This window comes from Marmota monax, unplaced genomic scaffold (genome assembly GCF_021218885.2).
Source record: "Marmota monax isolate L192 unplaced genomic scaffold, Marmota_monax_Labrador192_F-V1.1 WCK01_AAM20220418_F8-fsc00125, whole genome shotgun sequence".
Classification (NCBI taxonomy): domain Eukaryota; kingdom Metazoa; phylum Chordata; class Mammalia; order Rodentia; family Sciuridae; genus Marmota; species Marmota monax.
Window position 1 is genome coordinate 12,560,887 of NW_026695235.1, and position 24,135 is coordinate 12,585,021.

Sequence of the window (24,135 nt, forward strand, 5' to 3'; positions counted from 1 at the left end):
GTGTCCACGGCGTGCAAGGCCCAGGACGCTCATACCTTCCCAGATGGAGCCCTCTGGGTGCTGGGCCGAGGCTGGAGACCCCTCACCTCTGATCTCCAGCATAGCTGTGGGGTCACCACCCCAGCTGCCCACCTGGGCCCGGAAAGACGTGGTGTCCAGGGGGCATGACCAGTGCACAGAGCCTGAGTCCCAGAGGACATGGACAGTGCAACAGCAGAACACAGACAGAGGAGGACAGGACCCCCAGGTCACGTGCAGTCACCTCAAGCGTCACTGCTGGTGAGGCGAGGAGGGTCCCAGAGCGAGAGGCCCAGTCCCCACCCTGCCCCTCCCCTGCAGTGTCCATCAGTGCAGAGAGAGTGTGGGGCACAGGCTTTATTGATGTTCAGAGAGTGGCACTTCTGGGGACAAGAGCAGGGTCAGGAGGACCCAGTCCCGACTGGGGAGGGTGGTGGCCTGGAGCAGGAAGTGGGGTGCAGCAGCCAGCTCTCCCATGGGTGGGGCCGGAGAGCAGCCAGGGAGGGCTGAGGCCTCAGACTTGGGCTGGACGGGGGAGGAAGGGCAGGAGCTGGTCCTACTGTGTGAGCTCCTGCAGGCTGGGGTCAGGACACCCGGGGGTGGGGAGGAGGGACCTGAGCCCACTGGCCTGGGGACACGGCTGGTCAGCAGCAGGACCTCTGGCCCAAGGAGACACCACAGCAGGCCGGGCGGGAGCAGGTGGGGCGGCAGAGCAGGGACACGCAGGAGGCCGGGCGGCAGCAGCTGGGCTGGCAGGAGGAGGCACAGCAGGAGGAGACGGGCACGCAGCAGGCGGGCCTGCACACGGGGCGGCAGAGCAGGGACACGCAGGAGGAGGGTCTGTAGCAGCAGACGGGCTTGCAGCAGACGGGCACGCAGCAGGACGGCTGGCAGGGGGAGGAGCTGCAGCAGTCAGACTGGCAGCTAGACTGCTGGCAGCAGGAGGAGGAGGCTCCAGAGCAGACGGGCACACAGCACACGGGCTTGCAGCAGAGGGACACACCGCAGGACGGCTGGCAGGGGGAGGATGAGCAGCAAGAGGGCTCACAGCTAGACTGCTGGCAGCAGGAGGAGGAGGCTCCAGAGCAGACAGGCACACAGCACACAGGCTTGCAGCAGACGGGCTTGCAGCAGAGGGACACACAGCAGGACGGCTGGCAGGGGGAGCAGCTGCAGCAATCAGACTGGCAGCTAGACTGCTGGCAGCAGGAGGGGGTGCAGGAGCTGGTGCAGACTGATTGGCAGCAGGGGCTGGACACACAGCTCACTGGGGTGCAGAGGAGGGACAGGCGGGGGGCTGGGGCGCAGCAGCTGGGCTGGCAGCAGCTGGGGGCGCAGCAGGGGGGCTCGCAGCAGCTCTCTGGGCAGTCGTCCACCTGCCAGGAGCAGTCGGGGCAGGAATCCCAGGAGCCGGGCTGGCAGACGCGGCTGCCATAGCTCAGGTCGCTGGAGCAGACGGACATGGTGGAGGCGGCCATGGTGGGTGTGCTGGAGGGGGTGGGTGGGTGTGCTGGAGGGGGTGTGGATGTGTGTGTGAGTGTGTGTGAGTGTGTGAGGACTCAGGGCTCTGGCCTTTATACCCGTCCAGGGGCCAGCAGGAGGCCCAGCCGCGCCCTTCCCTTTCCTGGTTGGTGTTGGCGCCTGAGGCCCCTCATTAGGGCTCAGCTCGTAAACCCCCTTTGGTGCTGGCAGAGCTGCTGCCCTGCTGAGTCCCCTGGGTCACCTGGAAGGAAGGTGCTGCTTTGGGGGCTGACCCTGCCCCTCGTGGGCCCCTGCCAGGGCATCTGGTGTTGGCTCCTGGCCCCGGGGACACGTTCTGTGTGTCCTTGGCCTCTGGGCGCAGTGGACCAGCCTGGCCTGTGGAGCCTCCTGGGTTGGGCAGAAGCCCAGGCGAGGGTGGCCCTCCCTGTGGCTGGTCTCTGTGATCTGATGCTGCTGTGGGCAGCAAGGACAGGGAGACCTCGTCCCCGTGGAGATGGACATTCCAGGGAGGCCAGGGCTCCTTGGACATCTCTGCATCAGGACAGTGAGACCTGGGCACAGACCAGTCTGTCCGTCTGGCCCTTGAGCCTCCCCAGAGCCTGTGGTCACTGTCATGGCATGGCGGTCCTGGGTCAGCACCTGAGGATGGAGGTGACCAGCAGGAGGTGGTGTGGAGCGAGGTGGGTGGAGGAGCTGGAGGGGCGTGTTGTGGCCCAGGCCTGTGCCCAGGGGGTCAGCCTGGCAGAGTAGCCCTGGCCCAGGGTGGGGACAGTCAGCATGCCCCCTCCCAGATCCCTGGCCCAGCACAGGCAGTGGACAGTTCCTCCAAGAACCTTTCCAGGTCCCGTGGCCGCCCCAGCTGGGTCGGAGCCACACAGTCCTGGACAGGTTAGAGAGCCAGTTTCCACGGTGGCCAAAGATTCCTGTGGATTATCTAGCTCATGAGGTGTCCACGTCAGTCGGGCAGGCCCACAGGCCCTGGAACCTTCTACTGCTGTCCTAGAGGCCCAGGCAAAGCAACAAGCCCGGACGTGGAATGTGACGTCAGTGTCTGATATTTGCAAGTGGAAGGTTGTCACCATGAGAGTGTGTCACCCATGGAGTGAGTGGCTGTCCCAGGCTGTGTTCTTGGTGGGGCTGAGGGAGACAGACCGCAGCCCCTCCCTGCACACCTGCCCCTCCCAGGGAGAGCCGGGTGGGAGAAGCCATCGATGCTGTCACCGGAGGGTGAGGTGCAGAAGTGCATAGATGGTGGCAGAGATGAGGGTGACCTTGGAAACCTCATGAAGGTCAGACACCAGAGTCTGTGAATTCAGGAGGTGATGGGGCTGGGGTCCTCAGCTGTGGCTCCTGTCCCCTCCACTGAGATCATTCAATCTTGATTAAAATTCCATCTGAGCCCAAGTGGCCCTGAGTGGACACCAGGGCACACCACACCCAATGCCATTGGCATGGCACCCTGTGCCCCCCCCCGAGGTGATGCTGGAGACCCAGCTCACCAAGCATGTCACAGCGGAGACCCAGGGCAGGGAGCAGGGGCCACGGCCAGAGGGACGCTCACGAGCAGGACCCAAGAAGGTGGACCCCATGACCCCAGGAAGAACAGCCCCCAACGCAGCTCAAGGGCCACAAGAAGCCATCGTGCAGCAGTGACCTTGTTGTGAGGCCCCTGGGCACTCCACACCTGCCATGTCCACTTTCACTTCTCCACGAAGTTGCTCAGACGAGGGACCTCAACACAGAAAGGCCACACGGCCCAGCGGGCAGAGCTGAAGCCACCAGCTCTGTACACGGGACCTGCTCTCCATCAGGGTCCCCATTCCAAGAGGCAGCGGAGAAGGAAGAGGACAAGCAGCGGAGGACACTTCACACGGAACAGAAGGACTCAAACCTCCCACTGGCCACTCAAGATGGTGGCGTGGAGGTGGCTTGGCCAGCTGCTCCATGGCCTGAAACCAGGACAGCACCTGGGCAGCCTCCCATCACGGTGGGCGGCAAAAGGGTGGACTTTACTGGGCATTACTTCTGCACAGTCAAGGCCGACGGGGACCCAGAGGTGGGACAAAGTAAGGCAGAAATCCCCAGCGCTGCCACCAGCAGTGGCACGTGCCCAATGGGCACCCCGGAGCAGAGTGGAGGGGACAGGGGATTAAGGTAGCCACATGTTCAGAGGCTGAGTGTGTCGGACGTGGAAGGGTCACAGGTGAACTGAACCCAAGGCTGCCGCACTCATCCTCGTGGGAAAGGAGCCACACCTGTCCCAGCTCCCGCAGGGGCAGAGGAAGGAGTCGCTTTACAGCCACCGTGGGGGCTTCAGTGACCAGGAGATCATCAAACCCGGAGAGGGGTTCACACAGGGGACCCTGGTTGTGGACACCCCCAGTGCCCCCACACTTGCAGGACCAGCTGGGGAGACACATCCCACAGGAATTTTAAATGGTCACTTTAAATGAATATTTTAATTGAGTTTGGAGACTGAAACCGAGAGACCAGGAAACACAGGTTCTGCAGGTGACAGAGGGGACAGAGGGTTGGCTCCGCCACACAGTGGCACCCAGGGAAGCTCCCCGGAGGGCCATTCCGCCACATGGACTGGCAGCCGCTGGTCCTGGGAAGGGCACTGACTTAGAATCTTCAGGCCATCACCATGCCAAGACCAGCCTGAGCCCGAGGAAGCCCCCCTGCTCCAGGGCCTCCCTGTGGGACCCCTCTCACCCCACAACCCAGGGCCTCCCTGTGGGACCCCCTCACCCCACAACCCACCCAGTGCTCTGGGAAGGGAAGACCCCCCCACTCCAGGGCTCCCTGTGGGACCCTCTCACCCCACAACCCAGGTCCTCCCTGTGGGACCCCCTCACCCCACAACCCACCCAGTGCTCTGGGAAGGGAAGCCCCCCCTGCTCCAGGGCCTCCCTGTGGGACCCTCTCACCCCACAACCCACCCAGTGCTCTGGGAAGGGAAGCCGAGAACATCCGACCCACAGGAACCATTCTGTAGCTTTTCATTAGACCTTTCCCCCCTTTCTTCTTCTTCTCTGTTCAATTGTGACCTGAATGGTCCCTGGACACTTCTGCATAGTCATGTTTGTTTCGTTTTTCTCACTTCTAGCATTGTGTGAAGGCATTTATTTTTGATGGACCAGTGTTTTGAGGAGTAGTATTTTGAGGACTGAATTTGCATAATTCAGTTTGGGCTTATATTCTTTCATTTTTATGTTTCTAAATTTTTATTTATATGCAATTTTTCTCTCCCTTTTCTGTTTCTCTTGATTCTCTTTCTCTCTTTTCTTCTGCTAACAGCCAATCTCCATTGTTCTCTCTTTCAATATTTCTTTAATTTTTTAACTTCTATTTTCTCTCCTCCCCATTCATGATCATCACATCCTACATCACTTCTGTTCTCTCTTTGTTCTCTGTTCAAAACCTGAAACACTTTTGCATACTTTGTTTTTACTGTGGACAGTAACTGGTCACATCGTTTCTGTTTATCGTGATAATTAACATTGTAGATATCACAGTAGGAACTATTCTGTTTAATGCTGTATATTGTTTGCATTGGCTGTTGTTATTATTTGCTTCCCCTAAATGGTGAGGAACACCTTCAGGGCACTGTAAGCCCACAGGGTACAAACTACTGTCTCAGACCCACACTGTGAGATGGACAAACACACAGACAACATGAAGAAGCAAGGAAACAAATTGCCCCAAACAAAGCAAAGTACTTCAACAACAGAATCCATTAAGATCACAGTGGAAGAAATGTCAGAGAATGAGTTTAGGATGTTCTTAAACTGATCTGGGGTAAAGGATGATGTAAGATTTGGAACCAGAGAGAAAATACAAGAAGTGAAAGATCACTTCAATAAAGAGAGAGACTCTGAAAGAAAGTCAAGCACCAATTCTCAAAAATGAAGGAATCAATAAACCAAATTAAGAATTCAATGGAATGCATCACCAACAGACAAGAGCACTTGGAAAACAGAGTTTCAGGCAGTGAAGACAAAATATATAATCTTAAAAATAAAGTTGACCATGAAGAAAAGATGTTAAGAGACCATGAACAGAACTTCCAAGAAATATGGGATATCATGAAAAGACCAAATATAAGATTTATCAGGATAGATGAAGGCTCAGAGCTGAAAATCACCCAAGCATTAACAATGAAATGGAAAATCAAATACAGAAATATTACAGGATCCCAAACACACAAAATTACAGCAGACCCACACCAGGCACATTATTATGAAAATGCCTAACATACAGAACAAGGAAAAAATTCTAAAGGCTGCCAGAGAGAAATGGCAGGTAAAATCTAAAGGCAAACCAATCTGGATCTCAGTGATTTCTGAACCCAGACCCCCAGAGCTAAAAGGTCTTGGAACAATGTGTACCAGGCTCTGAAGGTAAACGGAAGCCAGCCAAGCACACCATTCCCAGCACAACTAAAGTCCAGATCTGACAATGAAATAAAAACCTCCCATGATAAACAAAGTTAAAAGAGTTCACAACTAAAAGCCTGCACTATAAAACATTCTCAATAAAATACTTCATGAAGAAGAAATGAGAGGTATAACTGAAAACCAGCAAAGGCAGGAACTACACTATGAGAATAGCTAGTCAGGGGCTGGGGCTGGGGCTCGGCGGTAGAGCGCTCGCCTAGAGCGTGCAAGGCCCTGGGTTCGAGCCTCAGCACCATATCAAATAAATAAATAAATCCAACAAAGATATGGTGCCCATTACAACTAAAAAATAAATATTAAAAGAATAGCCAATCAAAGCAGAAACTCATTCAAATTAAAATCCAGAAATAAGATGACAGCAAATAAAAATCATTTCCAATAATAACATTGAACATAAATGGTCTAAATTCATCACTCAGAAGACACAGACTGGCAAATTGGATTAAGAACAAGACCCAACAATACGCTGTCTCCAGGAAACTCGCCTCATAGATAAAGACATCCACGGACAGAATGAGAGGATGGGAGGAGCACCCCTCACATGAATCCCGTCAACACGCAGGGGTTTCTAGCTCACCACAGATAAAGTGGACTTTAGAAGGACGGAAGGACATTCCATACTGCTTAAGGGAACTGTACATCAACGAGACATGACAATCATAAATATTCATGTCCAAACAATGGAGCATCCATGTACATCAACAAACACTTCTCAATTTTAAAAAGCAAAGAGACCACAACACAATGATTCTGGGTGAGTTTAACACACCTCTCTCACCACTGGACAGATCCTCCAAATAAAAACTAAATAAAGAAGCTATGGAACTAAACAATACAATCAATAATCCAGACCTAACAGACATACATAGAATATTCTACCATCAATGACTGAGTACTTTCTTCTCAGCTGCCCATGGATCCTCCTCTAGAATAGACCATATATTAGAGCACAAAGCAAATGCAAAAATACAGAGATGATACTTTGCATCTTATCAGACCATAATGAAGTAAAATTAGAAATCAATGATAAACAAAAAACAGAAGCTACTCTAACACCTGGAGACTAAATAATGTGCCACTGCATGACCAATGGATAGCGCAAGAAATCAGGGATGAAATGAAAAAACTCTTAGAGGTACATGAGAAGACCTCTGGGACACTCCGAAGGCAGCTCTAAGAGGGGAGCTCATCGTGAAAAGACACAAAGTCGCCAAGTAAATACCTAACATTACATCTCAAGGCCCTAGAAAAAAGATCAATCAACACCAAAAGCAGAAGTCAAGAAATAATTAAAATCAGAGACAAAAATCAATGAACTTGAAACAACAACAACAAAAAATTCCAGATAAATCAACAAAATAAAAAGTTGGTTCTTTGAAAAAATAAATAAAATTGATAAAGCCTTAGCAAATTAACCAAGAGAAAGAGGGAAAAAATCAAATTACTAAAATTTGTGGTGAAAAAGAAAATACCATGACAGATGCTACTGAAATACAGATAATCTCAGAAATTGAATCAGGAGGACATAGAGAATTTAAACAGATGAATTTCCAGCAGTGAAATCGAAGACACCAACAAAAACCTACCAAGAGAGAAGCCCAGGACCAGACGGATCCTCAGCTGAGCTCTACCAGACCTTCAGAGAAGACTAACACCAATCCTCCTCAAGTATTCCATGAAATACAGAAGGACGGAACCTTCCAAACTCATTCTGTGAAGCTATCACCCTGATTCCAAAGGCAGACAAAGACGCATAAGGAAAGTAACCTTCAGGCCAATATCCCTGAAGAACATAGATGGAAAAATTCTTAATAAAATTCTAGCAAATCGCATACAAAGCATATTAAAAAGATAGCTCAGCGTGATCAAGTGGGGTCACCCGAGAGATGCAAGTTTGGTTCATCATACAGAAATCAATAAACGTGACTCATCACATTGATAGACTTAAAAACAAGAACCATATGATCATCTCAACAGGCATAGAGAACGCATCTGACAGGACGCAGCACCTCCTCATGTACAATCACTAGGAAAACTGGGGACGGTGGGAACAGACCCGGACCTTGTGAAAGCCACCTACGCTCAGCCCAGGCCAGCCTCACCCTAAACAGGGAAAAAATGAAAAACTGGAACAAGACAGGGAGGCCCTCTCTCACCACTTGTACTCAGCAGAGTCCTGGGAACTCAAGCCGGAGCCATCAGACATGGAAAGGAATTAAAGGGAGACAGATAGGGAGAGAAGAGCTCACAGCGACCCTCTGTGCCCACGACAGGAGTCTGTGTTTAGAAGTTCCAGATAAACTCCACCCGAAGACTTAGAGAACTCACGATGAACTCAGTGATGGGCAAGTCATACACCCACAGAGCAGTCGTGTTCAAACCAGCAGAAAAAGACAAGATTCTTGGGAATCAATCTAACAGAAGAGGAGAAAACCTCGACAATGAAACTAAAGGACACTAAAGAAAGAAGCTCAAGACCTTGGAAGATGGAGGATCTCCCAGGCTCCTGGAGAGGCCGAGTACGTTGTCCAAATGGCCCTACCACCCAAAGTGCTGGACAGATCTGATGCAGTTTCTATGAAAATCCCAATGGCGTTCTCCATAGAGATAGAAAGAGCACTCGTGAAATTCACATGGAAAAACAGAGGCCTAGACCAGCCAGAGCAACTCTCAGAAAGAAAGAAAAGTGAAGCCGGAGGCCTCACAACACCAGACCTTAAACTATACTTCAGAGCTACAGGGACAAAACCAGCACGGCACTGACACCAGATCAGAGACATAGGCCCGTGGTACAGACCAGGGGACACGGGACACAGTTAAGTCATACTGCACAAAGGCCCAGAAACATACATTGGAGAAAAGGTGACCTCTTCAACAAACGGTGCTGGGAACTGCAAATCCATCCGTAGCAGAATGAAGATCTCTCACCCTGCCCAAAACTCAACTCAGAGTGCGTCAAGGACCTGGGCATTGGCCAGAGACCCTGCACCTACTAGAGGAAGGTGCAGACCCAGAGCTCCATGACGTCAGTTAGGAACCAAATTCCTCCTAAGGCACAGAAGTGAAATCGAGACTCAACAAGTGGTATCACATCAAACTAAAAGGCTTCTTCACAGCAAACCATCGAGAGTGTGAAGGGGGAGCCGACAGAATGAGAGAAAATCCTGACCACGTGCACCTTAGGTAGAGCACCGATCTCCAGGACATAAAAAGGACTCAGAAAACTTAACACCAAAAAATCAAATAGCTCAGTCAATAAATGGACAAAGGAATTGGACAGACCCTTCAAAAAAGAAGAAATACAAATGTCAACAGACACATGAAAAAATGTTCGACTTCTCTACAATCAGAGAAAGGCAAATTAAAATACACTGAGATTTCACCTCACTCCAGTCAGAATAGCAGTCCTCAAGAATACAGGCAACGATAAGTGCTGGCGAGGACGTGGGGGAAAAGGCACACCCATACACTGCTGGTGGGACTGCAAATTGGGGCAACCACTATAGAAAGTGGTATGGAGAGTCCTCAGAAAACTTGAAATGGAACCACCATTTGACGCAGTCATCCCACTCCTAGATTCATACCCAAATGACTTAAAATCAGCACACTACAGAGATGCAGCCACATCAGTGTTTAGAGCAGCTCAATTCACAATAGCTAAGCTATGATACCATCCCAGGTGCCCTTCAACACAGGAATGGATAAATAAAATATGGTACATATACACAATGGAATATTACTCAGCCTTAAAGAAGAATGAAATTGTGGCTTTTGCTGGTAAGTGGACGTGCCTGGAGACTCTCAAGCTAAGTGAAATAAGCCGATCCCCAAACCCCAAAGTCTGAACGTTCTGTCTGATATGTGGGTGCTGATGCACAACAAGATGGGGAGGGAAGGATAGAAGTTCAGTTGATTAGACAAAGAGGGATGGGGGGAGGCAGGGAGAGGGAACAGGAAGACATAGAAAGAATCAGACCTGACTTTCCTACGACTCACGACAGTTAGTCCACATCATGTCCCACCACAGAATGGGAAGTCCACTCCATGTCCATAGGACACGTCAGAATACACGCTGTCGTACATGAGAAGAACAAAACTAAAGAAGAAGAGACAAACTGCCCCCGCTGGAGGGACGTGCAGGTGGCCCAGATCGTGAGTGGCTCTGTGGAGAGCCAGGCGTTCCTCAGGCAGCGAAGACACAGCCACGGTGTGACGGCAGGAGGGACAGTAAGCAGCGGGTTTAGCCGAGACCTGCCACGCCGGCTCAGTGGCCAGGGAGAGAGCACCGCGAGGACCACGCCGATGACCAGGGGGATAGCCAGGGCCAGCTCTCGGGACAGCCAGCACCATCGCCGTGTCTGGACGGGGGACTGAGTGGCTCCCGGGAGCCAGTCCTCAGAGCACTCACCACGCCTACGGGCTGGTTGTCGATCAGAGGACAATCTGGTCCCTTCAGCAGGGAGAACCTCGTCAGGTTGCCACAAGCCGGGTCCAGAGGAACACAGTGTGGCCACATCCGCGGGACCGGGACAGCGTGTGCTGCGTCAGGTCCACACTGGCTCTTTGCGGACTACGGCAGCTCCTGGGGGAGCTGAGAAAGAACCAACGGACCTCCCTCCAATGCTCTGCACGGACAGACGTCCTGCTGACACCTGGCCCCGTGTGGCCGCTCAAGGCAGGTCCTTGGGGTGATGGGGCCTGGACGGTGGGTCACTTGAGGACGGGGCGACTGAGGCCAGTGCCTTGGAGGAGGATGGAGGGGTCCCTCCAGTGCAGGCACCACTGTTGGTGTGAGGTGCCCTCACCCAAGGTCCCGGTCAGCAGGACTGCCCCACGCTGCTCGCCTCCACGCAGCCTCCATGCAGCCTCCAGGGCTGCATCCAGCCCCAGCTGACGGTGCTGGTTAGAGCAGCCAGGACTAAGACTGCAGACAGCAAACAGAGTGAGAGCTGGAGGCAGGTGCAGAGGGTGGGCGCGAGGTGTGGGCACCCAGAGAGTCAGGAGAACGCTGCGGGCTCCATGAGCCAGCTGTGCTCAGCTGCAAACACGAATGCGTAGAAGACGCAGAGGGCACCACATCCCACGGGAATGGCAGTAAGAGTCCAGGGCTTTATTCCAGGATGACATGGGCGCCACTGATCGCTGGTGGCCCTGGCGCCTGTGAGTGCAGCCAGTGCATCCCCTGAAGTGACAGTCGTGCTATATGCCTGCTTTTCACCACTGTCACAAAGTGCCTGAGGCTGGGCTGTTATAAAGAAAAGAGGTCTGCTTAACTCACAGTCCTGGAGGCTGGGAGTCCCCTCAACATGGTGCCAGCCTCTGGCAAGGGTCCCCACTGTTGTGTCACACTGTGGCAGATGGCATTGTGGTGGGAGGGAGTGAGAGGGACACATCACGTGGGGCACAGAAGCCACGGGTGGGAGGGGCAGTAATGACTTCCGCTGGCCCTAGCGCCAAGGTCCCACCATTCCTCATGTCACCGAGAACCAGGCTCCAGCCCAGGAGCCCTTGGCACACGCAGGCCACATCCAGACATGTCACTGAGCCCAATCACCACCTCCAGACGGCCCAGCAGCCGTCACAGGGCTCGCAGCTCCACCGAGGCTCGATCCCTGCAGCGCGGAGCTGGGCTGAGGGGCCGTGCTGACCGCTGACGGCTGCTGCCCCGCGATCCTGCCTCCCTTGACCTGATAAATGTAAAGTGAGCACAAAGCACAGCTCCGGCTGGTCTCCAGGATGGCGCGAGCACAGGGGTTTCCCAAAACAGAAGTGAGGAGAGAGCCTGGCGCCCACGGCGGCCTCTTACAGACGGGAGCAGAGGTAAGAGGCAACCTCGAGTGCAGAGGCCGGGCGGGAGGCCGGGGTGGACAGGCTGCCGGCCACAGATCCCGCCTGTGCCTCGCGCTGGGTGAAAACGCCTCTCCAGGTGGCCGTAAGACCAAGCCACAGAGGTGACCAACGTCACCTTCAAACAGACCCAACGTCACCAAGAGCAGGAGGCAGCAGGTGAGCGCTGTGGGCAGCAGCCTGCTCTCCTGTCCAGCAGGGGCCTCGCGCCCATGCTGTGGGCCAGCCGCGGCTGGGCAGCTGAGGGCTTTGCCTGGCCACCAGGTTCGAGGCTGGAAACACGCTCCCGTTCCTGCATTTCACCCAGAGGGGCAGGGAGGCCAGCTGCCGGGCCAGGCTGGCTGACCACGGGCAGTGGGAGAGCCACTGTGTCCACCCGGTGCCAGGGAACAAGGAGCCCCTCCTGGCCCCCGTGTGGCACAGTGGCCCAGAGAGCAGGGCAGCTGGTGACAGGTCACCTAAGGTGCAGGTCCTACTGAGCCCAGGGACAAGGCAGCTCCTCCAACCCAGGCCAGACGCTGCACAGAGGGCCAGGGCAGCTCGTCCAGCTGTGCCCACTCCCCTGCCCAGGGACTTGGCTTGGAGGGAAGCGGCCCAGGAGGCTCCCCGTCCTGCCTTCCCAGGACCTGTGCACCCCAGACAGGAGTGGCCAGGGCCCGGCCCCGGGTCTGCACAGACAGGGGGGAAACGACACTGGACACCACGAGAGAGGAGGGGTCACCTCCAGCACAGCCAGGGGCAGACATGAGTCATCAGTCCGGAGGAGGACATCTCCCGGGTTCCACTCTGGGCGCCTGTTAGTCAGATCACTTGGCCAATTATCTGCTGAAAGTACCAAGGTAAAAATGTCCCCAAGAGTGGCAGGAGGCTGAGAGGGTGGCTCAGAGCTGGGTCCAAGCGGGCCGCGGGTTTTGGCTGGACCTCCAGGGCCGCCTGGTGCAAGCTCTGGGGGTTTCTCAGGGGGTGAAGGCACTGGTGGGGTCAGCCGAGGACCAGGGCATTCAGACGGCCCTTAACTCCAGCAAGCAACTCAGCGGGCAGCTGCCTCCCGAGTGAACACAGCATCACGGGGTTCATTGGCTCTCACAGTGGCCCAGTGTGACCCCACGGGCCTGACCCATCAGTGGCCACAGTCCCCTGGACACGCCTCGGCTCCTCGGCCACTTCGTGACGGGCTGAAAAGCTGGACTCCACTGGAGGTGAGGGCAGGGCAGGCGCCTCTTACCCCCTGGGCTCACCGGCCCTGGGTCAGGCTCTTCCTCCCTCGGACCCGAGCCCTGAGCCAACTCCAGAGCCGCCCGTCCCCCACGGCCTCGCTGACCTGGCAGATTAGCCAGGCCTGATGGGCGTGGCGGGAGGAAGGGACAGAACTCGAGGCCAGAGGCACCTGCCTGGAGGGTCGGGGAGACACTCGCCAAGTAAGGGCTTCCAGGGCTGTCCTCCCAGGCAGGGCCAGCCAGGACCCCCGCCCACCCGGTGGGGTCCGCAGGGGCCGCGGCCTCCCCCCTGCCAGGCACTTGCAGCTCAAGCCGGCGTCTGTCGGGTGGTCCGCGAATCTCGTGGGAGCTGGTCCTGCTCCCCGAGCCCGCTGGGCACCCTGAGGCCTCTGAGGTGCCCCCTGACACCCTTCAGGGCAGGGACCGTTGCTCAGCCTCGAAGGAAGCACATGGGAAACAGAACCAGGAGGGGGAAGGCGCAGGGACCGAGTGGACAGAGGCCACGGTGAGGTCACCACTCAGAACAGAAGGCAGCTTACGGGGAGGGTCAGGGCCGCGAGGTTTATTTGACTTAGGGAGAAAGGGCCACTCAGGAGACGGAGAGTGGGCAGAGGACCCAGGGGGAGAGTCCAGGCTGCGGGGGTCCTGGAGGAGGACACTCAGCGGGGCCAGGTGAGGACAGACGCACAGAGCAGGAAGGGGAGGGGACAGCAGCCCTGCTGGTGCGGTCACCCTGGACTCAGACCAGGTTCCCAAGTCAGCCCACTCCACACCACGTCCAAGCTCCCACCATTGGCCAGATGTGCAAGTGGGTCTCCAGGGGGGACGCTGCTGACGGCCTTTGCTGACAGTCACTCCCTCCAGGGGGCAGGAGGAGGGCAGGGCAGACCGCCCACGCCCAGAGGGCACGCCACACGGGGGGCCGCCAGGCTGCCCAGGCTCAGCACTGCCCACCAGAGGGGCAGGGGCTCCAGGCAAAGAGGTCCAGAGTGTGCCAGGGCGCCGTGCGTCCTGTGGGAGTCAGGGTTGGCCCAGGGTTACTCTGGAGGGTGGGGCCTGAGCCCACTGGCCTGGGGACATGGCCGGTCAGCAGCAGGACCTCTGGCCCAAGGAGACACCACAGCAGGCCGGGCGGGAGCAGGTGGGGCGGCAGAGCAGGGACACGCAGGAGGCCGGGCGGCAGCAGCTGGGCTGGCAGGAGGAGGCACAGCAGGAGGAGGCGGGCACGCAGCAGGCGGGCCTGCACACGGGGCTGCAGAGCAGGGACACGCAGGAGGAGGGTCTGTAGTAGCAGACGGGCTTGCAGCAGACGGGCACGCAGCAGGACGGCTGGCAGGGGGAGGAGCTGCAGCAGTCAGACTGGCAGCTAGACTGCTGGCAGCAGGAGGAGGAGGCTCCAGAGCAGACGGGCACACAGCACACGGGCTTGCAGCAGAGGGACACACAGCAGGACGGCTGGCAGGGGGAAGAGGAGCAGCAAGAGGGCTCACAGCAGGACGGCTGGCAGGGGGAAGAGGAGCAGCAAGAGGGCTCACAGCTAGACTGCTGGCAGCAGGAGGAGGAAGCCTCAGAGCAGATGGGCACACAGCACACAGGCTTGCAGCACACGGGCTTGCAGCAGAGGGACACACAGCAGGACGGCTGGCAGGGGGAGCAGCTGGAGCAGTCAGACTGGCAGCTAGACTGCTGGCAGCAGGAGGGGGTGCAGGAGCTGGTGCAGAGTGATTGGCAGCAGGGGCTGGACACACAGCTCACTGGGGTGCAGAGGAGGGTCAGGCGGGGGGCTGGGGCGCAGCAGCTGGGCTGGCAGCAGCTGGGGGCGCAGCAGGGGGGCTGGCAGCAGCTCTCTGGGCAGTCGTCCACCTGCCAGGAGCAGTCGGGGCAGGAATCCCAGGAGCCGGGCTGGCAGACGCGGCTGCCATAGCTCAGGTCGCTGGAGCAGACGGACATGGTGGAGGCAGCCATGGTGGGTGTGCTGGAGGGGGTGGGTGGGTGAGTGTGTGAGTGGCCATGGCCTCCCTCCTTTATACCCCTGCTGTTTGTCCCCTGGCCAGGCTGGGGGAAGCCTTCCTGTTCCTGCTGTGGCCTGGCGCCAGGCTGCGTCTCTGCGTGCCCGGGCCAGCGTGTGCACGCTGTCCTGAGCTGTGTTTGTCCCTGGAGGAAACCAGCGAGATGCTTTGATGGCACCCAAGTGCCCTCGTGCAGGGACAGTGGCAGGCAGTGGCCCTCTGGAGCCCAGAGCCCTGTCCCTCAGGAGCGCTCGTTTTTGAGCACAGATGTCCCCCTCTGGGAGGGGGCTTGGGGCCCCAGCTCTGGGCCTGAGGTGCTGCGAGTGCCCTGCTCTGCACAGGTCCACTCGACGCCTGGCCCGGCCCACGCAGGAGCTGGTGCTGCTGGCGGTCAGGGAGCCTGGGGCGTGCTTACGCCTGCTGGTCCCCGGGGCAGGCCTGAGGGCAAGTCTTCCTGGGGCTGCGGGCAGCGGGCAGCAGGTGCAGGCCCAGCACATGAGGGGGACTCCTAGGGCTGGCCGCCCCACTTCTCCAGCCCCTCTCCTTGGGCCTGGACAGTCTCCCTGCAGCAGGGCTCAGGGCTCCTGCAGCCCCGTGCAGAGGACACGGCTCTTCTCCCCGAGCACCCTGACGCCACAACACCAGGCGGGGCAGCTCCCATCCCCTCGGGACGGACCCCGAGCATCTAGTGGCCGTGTCTGGGAGCACAGGGGCCTCTTCCTGTGGGCTGCTGCTGGCTGGGGTGGGCACCACGTCCAGTGCTCAGGACTGACGAGCACCCCGAGCTCTGGTCATGGGCCCCGTCTCTTCATACCATGGTTGGTACTCTGCGCCACGTCTGAAGTGTCCAGAGCAGGTCCAGTGATGCCGGCCGCAGTCTGCCGATGCAGCCCAGGGCTCCACGGGCTGCAGGTCGGGCCTCTCTGCCTCCGCGGGTGCAGCTCTGCTGAGTCAGGTCAGAAGGCAGAGCTGGCGGGACCCACGGAAATGCCCACTACTCGCCCAGGACTCAAAGGGCCAAGTCGGTCACACACAGAAGACCCACAGACAAACCCAGAAAATGCCCAAAGTCAAGGCCCAGGGCCCCAGAGCAGCGGGAGCCATGGGGAGGGACCGCGGAGGGGAGTCGGGCTCCTCCCCAGGCTCAGGAGGCCGGAAGGCCAAGCTCTCAGGGTGTCACCCACCAAGAGCCCGGGCCCTCGGAGCCCTCCCTCAGACACGGCGGCCAAGTGAAGACCCCCAGGTCACCAAAGGCCACCAGCCGGCTTGTCACAGCCCCTGAAGGGACAGGCTGAGAGGTGACGGCAGGGAACTACCCCAGGTGAGAGTCAAGATGTGGTGACGGAGGCCGCTCCAGGTCACAAGGGGCGGACGGACACGCCTCCCCCTCCTCTCCCCACTTACTAAAAGGCCAGTGGGTCAAAGCGTGGGCCGTGTTGGTGGCCTAAACACAGCGAGGACGTGTGTGACGCAAGGCTCAAGGAGGTGCGTGGGGCAGTGGAAGCCGTGCCGGGGCCAGCTCAAGTCCAGGGAAGATGGCCGAGCAGCCCCGACGGGACGCGGCCACAGGCACGTCCACCCTGGTCTCCTCAGGTTCCTCAGAAGTCACAGCTTTGGTAGAGCGAAGGCCGTGGCAGGGCTGGCAGGCGCAACACCAGCAGGCTGCCATGAGGGAAGGCGGGACCGTGTCACGGGGACGGCAGCCTGCGCGTCGTGGGGCCGGACCACTGCTGACCGGAGGCTGGCTCAGGTGAGTCAGAATGAGCAGGTGTGCGGCCACACGGAGGGCAAGTGGAGAGGCGCCGTGAGACTCTCAGCATGGACGTCAAGAGCCACACGAGGCCCATGGAGACAAGCAGCCACCCGTGGACACAGGGGAGCCAAGCTCTCAGGGTCAGTGCTGACCGACCGCATGCTGGCACTGCAGCGCCGAGTCCCAAACGTTGGGCCACCGCACCAGGACCAGGCTGGGCCCTGCAAGCGTGGCCACACTGCAGCTGCCCAGGACGGGACCTTGCTGTACCCATCCCCAGGGACCCTCCAGGGCACGTGCCAGCCTAGAGGTAAGCACAGACCCTCCGGCAGACGCAGCCCTTCACCTTGGAACCACCGGCTCCATTAACATGCCCCTGGCCATCGAGATAGCAAAACCACACGGAGGGAAATAAGTAAGAAAGACCTTCCAAAGGGCACGGAAACGGGAGAATATGACACTGAACAGACCACACAGAGGCCAGGGGCAGGCAGCCACCTTGCCCACCCCGGCTAGGACACGCATGCGGAAGGGCACCCGGACCACCAGGACAGCACCCCTGACGGACGGGGCTACAGAGCAGTTAGTAAGTAGGTGAATGTGTGAATACAGAATTGTGACTCGAACTCGCACCAATTGAAGAATCGAAATCAAGTGAGAGACTGTCAGAGCAGATTTCTAAAAATCAGGATTCCACCAGATGCTTTCCACACGGGGGACTCAGACGTGAAGTCAAGTCAGACAAGGACAGCAAGGTGTGTCCATGTGTGTGTGCGCATGTGTGTGCATGTGAGTGTGTGTGCTTGTGCATGACTGTGCACGTGTGTGTTTGTGTGTGCATATGTGTGCGCATGTGTATGCTTGTGCTTGTGAGTGTGTGTGTGCATGTGTTTGAGTGCATGTGAGTGTGTGAGCTTATGTGTGTGTGCATGTGTGTGCTTATGCATGACTGTGCATGTGTGTGTGCATGAGCATGCTTGTGCTTGTGAGTGCATGTGAGTGTGTGTGTGTGCATGTGCATGTGCATGCTTGTGCTTGTGAGTGCATGTGAGTGTGTGAGCTTATGTGTGCATGTGAGTGTGTGCATGTGTGTTCATGTGTGTGTGAGTGTGTTCATGTGTGCATGTGTGTTCGTGTGTGTGTGTGAGTGTGTGAGTGCGTGCATGTGTGTTCATGTGTGTTCATGTGTGAGTGCGTGCATATACGTGTGTGAGCTTGTACGTGAGTGTTGTGAGTGTGAGTGAGTGTGAGTGTGTGATACAGACAGCACCCGCAGGGCAGCCACGGTGGCCGTGGACTGGCAGGGAGGGTCGACTCCCGAGGCGAGGTCTTGCTGGAGATGAAGAAGCGCCTCATAGGTCAGGAGAGCCTCAGGACAACAGAGCGAATGTCTACAAACAGGCAGTGACAACACAGTGACAGCAAGCAGGGCCGACAGGAAGGGCGTGAGGCAGCACTGGCTGAGGACTTGGACGCTCGGGCCTCGGCAGTGGCTGGGCCAGGCAGAGGGTCCACCAGGAAGAGGGCCTGAACCTGGGACGGCCTGGGTGCTCTGACGGGTTGTTAGCGTCCCCCCCCCCCCGTGGGAGGACACAGCTTCTGTCCTGGACAGACACTGTCGGGGACAGAAGATGGGCCAGGCCGAAGACAACCTCCTAGGCTCCAAAGGACAGAAGAAGACAAGCGTGTGCTCTGGCCACCGCAGGATGAAACTAAAACCAATAACAGAAAACCCGGGAAACTCGGGTCCAAGGAAACGGAGCCGCACTCCTCAAGGGTGGCAGGACCTCAAGAGAGAGCAGGAGGGACCTTCAGATGTCGGGACCAAAGCTCAGGAAGCACCGGCCGGGAGAGTCACAGCAGCTCATCACGGCACTGAGGGTCACGGGCCCAGCTCCCACCGTAAGGCTCCAGAGAAGGAGGAGCAAGCCACACTAAGCCACACCACTAAGCCACACTAAGCCACACTAAGCCACGCTAAGCCACACTAAGCCACGCTAAGCCACGCTAAGCCACACTAAGCCGCACTAAGCCGGGCAGGGACAGCGCACGGGTCCCAGGAGACCAACACCCACCGTGGCTCTGCGGGCCCTTCTGGAAACCAGAGGGACAGCCTTCCCAACCCTCCCTGGCCACCGCTGGCTCTCAAAAGTCACCCCTGGAGTTGCCCAGACCCAAGGCTCCCACTTCAGCCTGTCCCCAGGGGAAAGGGACCATGCCCGCCACGCAGGGCCGTGACCACTCAGCAGCGTCCCCTTAACAGCTGAGGGGCGGGAAGACCAGAGGTTCCCAGCTGAGGAGCAGAAGACCCGGGGCGTCCATGACATGGCCACGTCCTGGAAGGTCACAGGCAGGGTGCAGAACATAACCCGCGACGGGGGACTCACGCGGGAAGAGAGGGAGCGAGTGGAAGGACTGGGCGGCCCCACACGCCGTCACGCAGGGGCCGTCCAGCAGGCGAGACAGAGCACAGCACAGGAGGGGAGGACTGGAGCCTGGGAGTCCCTGGGGGCCACGCCAGTGTCCCACTCTGCCGACGACCCAGAGCTGGGCTGCCGGCTTTGCTCCTTGACTGGCGATTTGGAAGTGCAAAGAGAAACCCACCTTTGTCTGCTGTGCATCGTCCAGAACCCCAGGTGTCCGTGTCAGTGTGTGTCCGAGTGGGGACGGCAGCGAGGGGCACCCCTGGCCTCCCTCCCTCCAGGCCGGGGTGGTGGGAAGGGGCCATGCTAGACCTGGGACAATGGCACCACGCACCACAGGAGAGCCCGCCACAAGCTGCACACTTTGAAGTGCCAAAGAACATCAGGATAAGACCCACGCACAACCTCGGGTGTCGCCAGCCGACCCCCAGCCAGGGGCAGGCCGACCCTGCCGCAGCTGCTGTGGGGGGCCTCACTCCCCAGCAGGACAGGCCACTCGATCCCAAGATGCCCCCAGAGGCCTGAGCAGCTGCCCTGCCCACTAGAGGGGCCTGGCCAGCACTGGCATCGAAAACATGGAAGAGGAAGGAAGCTCTGCTTTTCCTGAAGCCAAGAACCAAATCGCACTGACCTTGGGAGGAAGGCGGGGGACTTTCAAGGTCACAACGATGGAAAATTCCTCGGGGAAGAGGTCACATCTGAAGAAAATCCTCGATGCAGGGAAGCTCCAGGCACGGGGCGGGGCGGCCGAGAGCTGGAGGCCCCGGGCACCGAGGACCTGCACCGTCCTGACTCTGCCTGCGGATCCATCCGAAGGGACCACCTCCGCCAGGACGTCCAGGGGCCGCAGGTCTGTGTCAAAGATGAAGCCAGATTTAAGGACAGGTAGTCAGTGTAGTTAGGTAAATCAGGTCTAATATCGAGTAAGATCCAAAATGGAGCCGTGTTAAGAATGAATTCCGGGAAAGCAGAACAACTCATGAATGTTAACGTCCCCAAGGCCCAGAGCCCATCTGAAAGAAATGTTAACGAAACAGCTCCCAGCAAACTTGAAGATGCCCAGATTACTCCTTTGGCCCACCTGTGCCCCACCCTGAGGGCCTTCCACCTACCTCCATCACTGAAAGGTAACAGAACAAGGACAGGAATGGGGGACGCTGCATGAAGACTTAGCTATAAGAAGGGAAGACAGCGCCCTTCCCCGGATTCCACCTCTTGGGTGGGAGAAGTCTTTTCTGCTGTCCTTTAATAAAGCCTCTACTGTCCACTCCGACCTTGCCTCGGCGTGCTTCTCTGGTGTCATACTTCAGCATTGGGGAAGCAAGGACTTGTCACCGGTCAACAGCGGTAATAGATTGGAGGTCCCACCGAGATCTACACCGAGGTAAGCTCCTCTCCATGCACCCCACGTCTGTCTGAGGTGCATCTTTCTCTCTCTTTCTTTCTGGAGGGTGAAGTGGGCACCTGACAGCTACTTAGATGCAGTTAGTGCAGCCGCCACTCTTCAAGACTCGGGTGAGAGGTTTCCCGGCCTAGGCAGCTCTCAATCACCTGTCCATACAGAGCAGGCTTGTTGGGTTCTGCCAAAGCCACTTCCAACTTTTCTGTCTGGGCCTGGAGAGCAATTGGTGTGAGATACACAGTGTCCCGAATCCCGATCTGCCTCGGATGCGTGGAGGTGGAGGAAGGAGTTTGGAACAACTGCAGAATTCCGGTCTGGGCTACACTCAGACGTATTCCTAAGGTTCCTTTCTCTTGAGCCCCCTCCCGACAGCCCTCAGGGGTATCTAGGGTGATCGGTAGATGAATGGCACTGAGGGAAAGCCCCAATCACATTTGCCTCCGTGTGGGCTACGCAACACTCCCAACCCCGCATCCAACCCCTCCTGGATGCTCCCCTTCCTTCGCAGGTCAGAAATGTTAGCAATTCAGGTTGCAGGACTGAGAGAAAGGCATGGGATAATTAGCAAAATCTGCCCAGGTTCCCTTGGGTGCATAGGAAACTTTCACTAGTCTGCTTTACCGCCCCAATGTTAAAATGTGCTGTGTTCTCTTTAAGCTGCTAGAGAGGCATTTTTAGAATCAACTCCTCCCGTAATCTCTCTGATAGAAAGCGCTACCTTACAACCAGTAGATATCCCTCACCCTTAGACGGTTCCTTTAGTCTACAGAGCAAAGGCGACAAGAAGAGTGCACAATTCTCTTTTGCTGTGGGTTTTAGTGGCCGGGAGGATAAGCAGTAACGCCCTTAAGTCTGAATCCTCCCAGGGTCTCTGGCACAGGGCAAACTGAGACCCTAGCACTTTGCTAAAGGGGACCAGAAACCCCTTGGCAAAGCAAGGTGAGAGACGGGTTTTCTGGACCATTTAGGAGGCTGAAGCTTAGGGAGACGTCCCTAATGAGAACAGTTTTCTCCAGCACAGCGCGGGCGCCTAAGTCCTGTTTTCTTCTCACTCAGACGGGAGCTTCTCTCTCTCCAATACGCCAGGTGCACCACTAACCTGCATATTGAAAAACTGGGATAGATTTGACCCTCAGACGCTCAAGAAAAAGCGCCTCGTTTTCTTCTGCCACCAGGCCTGGCCTCAATACGAACTCCCTGATGGAGAAACCTGGCCACCAGAGGGAAGTATCAATTTTAATACAATTTTACAGCTTGATAAATTTTACAAAAGGAAGGGAGATGGTGTGAGGTGCCATATGTACAGGTTTTCTTTGCTCTAAGGGAAAATCCCAAATTATGCCAACAGTGTAGACTTAGCCATGATATCTGCCATGAAGAGAGAAAATCTTAAAGAATCACCTACTGAGGAGAAAGAATCAGGAGGACCCACAAAATCTCCATCTGCTGTTGGTGCGCAACAGCGACCCTCCTGTCCTCCATACCCTGGCCTCTCTGCATCTGCCCCAATAGACAGACCAAATATGTTACCAAATATGTATCAAAGTACATACCCCCTTCTCCCTTCAAGACCTAAGGCAGATAAAAACAGACTTGGGGAGATTTTTGGAGGACCCAAATAAATATATTGAGGTATTTCGAAACTTATGCCAGGTATTTGACCTCACCTGGAAAGATGTTATGCTATTACTCAACCAGACCTTGACTTTCAATGAGAAGGAAGCAACTCTGAGAGCAGCCGAGGAATTTGGGGATGACCTACACCTCGCTCCTTCCCCAGCACAACAGACTAAGAGCAAACCCAATCACCCATCTGGAGCACAGGGAGTTCCCAGAGATGATCTTGAGTGGGACCCAAATGACGAGCAAGAAGCTTGGAAAATCAGCCATTTCCAAGTGTTGGTCCTCAAGGCCCTCAGGAGAATCAAGCAAAAGCCCATTAACTATTGTAATGTTTCAGAAATTCTTCAGGGCCCCCAGGAAAGCCCTGCTGTTTTCATGGAGAAACTCAGGGAAGTATGAGAAAACACACCACCGTGGATCCTGAGTCCACAGAGGGCCACCTACTTTTAAAGGACAGATCTCTCACTCGGTCAGCCCCAGACATCCGGAGGAAGTTACACAAATTGGCACATGGCCCTGATCGATCTTTAGATGACATCCTCCGACTTGCTACTTCGGTTTTCTGTAATAGGGAAAGAAGGAGAAAGAGCTCAGAGACAGAAGGACTGAAGCGCTGGTATCGGCTCTTAGAGGAGCCAGCTCCCAGGGTGCAGGAGGAAGACGAAATGCTCCTCAGTCCACAAAAGGGACGTGTTTCCATTGTGGAGAGGAAGGACATTTCAAACGGGATTGCCCAAAGGCCAAGTGACCACCTCAGGGGCCCTGCCCTAGATGTCAAGGCAATCACTGGAAGAGTGACTGTCCTCAGGGGCGTGGATCCTTGAAGCCAGACCCCTCCACACAGGCCTGACGGGGCAGGGCTCAACTCTGGCTCCCGTGACTCCGATCACCACAGTGAGCCCCGGGTATGCTTCTCCATAGGGAGCCGAGAGGTCACCTTCCTCTTAGTTACTGTCACCAGTTATTCTGTGCTCACCTCCCACCCCGGACCTCTGTCCTCTAGTACTGTGACCATACAAGATCACCAGAAGGCTTACTCCCCCACTGAGTTGTGAGTGGAACGGGGTGATGTTTTCTCATGCATCTCTGAGAGTCCCAGAATGTCCTACCCCTTTACTGGGAAGGGACTTAGTTTCAAAACTTCACGCGTCCATTACAATGAATTTAGGACCGAGAGGGCCATTATGTTGCCTTTATTAGAATGTGATATTAACCCTGAAGTGTGGGCTACTGAAGGCAAAATTGGATGGGCAGAAAGTACAGTTCCAATCAAAACAGTCTTAAAAGACCCTTCTGTCTTTCCACATCAAAGACAATGTCCCCTATGCCCAGAGGCAAAAAAGGGCTTATTAAAGATCATTCAGAACCTCAAAGTACAGAAACTCTTAGTGCCCTGCAACAGCCCATGTAACACGCCCATTTTAGGAATTCAGAAACCCAGTGGGGAATGGCGGCTAGTTCAGGACCTGAGAGTCATTAACAAGCAGCTGTTGCCCTCCACCCTGTGGTTCCTAACCCGTACACCCTGTTATCTGAGATTCCAGCAGCCGCTGCCTGGTTCACGGTGTTAGATTTAAAGGATGCCCCTTTCTGTATGCCCTTAGACTCCCAATACAAGATCTGTTTGCCTTTGAGCAACCAGAGAGTGGATCTCAACTAACCTGGACAGTATTACCCCAAGGGTTCAGAGACAGCCCTCATCTGTTTGGCCAAACCCTAGCTAAGGATTTAACAGAGTTCAGAGATAAGACATCTCTGACTGTCCTGCAATATGTAGATGATATACTTTTGTGTGCCTCCACTGAAAGGGGACATCAGGAAGCCACTAAAGAGCTTTTAAACTTCTTAGCTGATAAGGGTTATAAAGTCTCAAAGAAAAAAGCTCAATTGTGCCAAGAACA

At 56.2% G+C, this 24,135-nt stretch overlaps 2 protein-coding genes across 2 annotated transcripts in view; both read right to left on the reverse strand.

Annotated features, from left to right (window-relative positions):
* The window catches only part of Tspear (thrombospondin type laminin G domain and EAR repeats), a 103,350-nt gene extending 80,578 nt beyond the window's left edge, over positions 1 to 22,772 (reverse strand). Inside the window, exons 1-2 of the mRNA XM_058577229.1 lie at positions 22,679 to 22,772; positions 19,841 to 20,061 (exon numbers count right to left, since the gene is read on the reverse strand). Coding sequence (XP_058433212.1) covers positions 19,841 to 20,061; positions 22,679 to 22,772 — 315 coding nt within the window. The remainder of the gene's footprint in view (positions 1 to 19,840; positions 20,062 to 22,678) is intronic.
* Positions 367 to 15,149, reverse strand: LOC124089264 (keratin-associated protein 10-7-like). Its single transcript, XM_058577225.1, has 2 exons — positions 14,119 to 15,149; positions 367 to 1,528 (listed from the first exon to the last, which is right to left on the reverse strand). The coding sequence occupies exons 1-2, from the start codon at positions 14,987 to 14,989 to the stop codon at positions 663 to 665; spliced, it is 1,737 nt and encodes a 578-aa protein (XP_058433208.1). The 5' UTR covers positions 14,990 to 15,149; the 3' UTR covers positions 367 to 662.
* Positions 22,773 to 24,135: the final 1,363 nt, after the last annotated feature.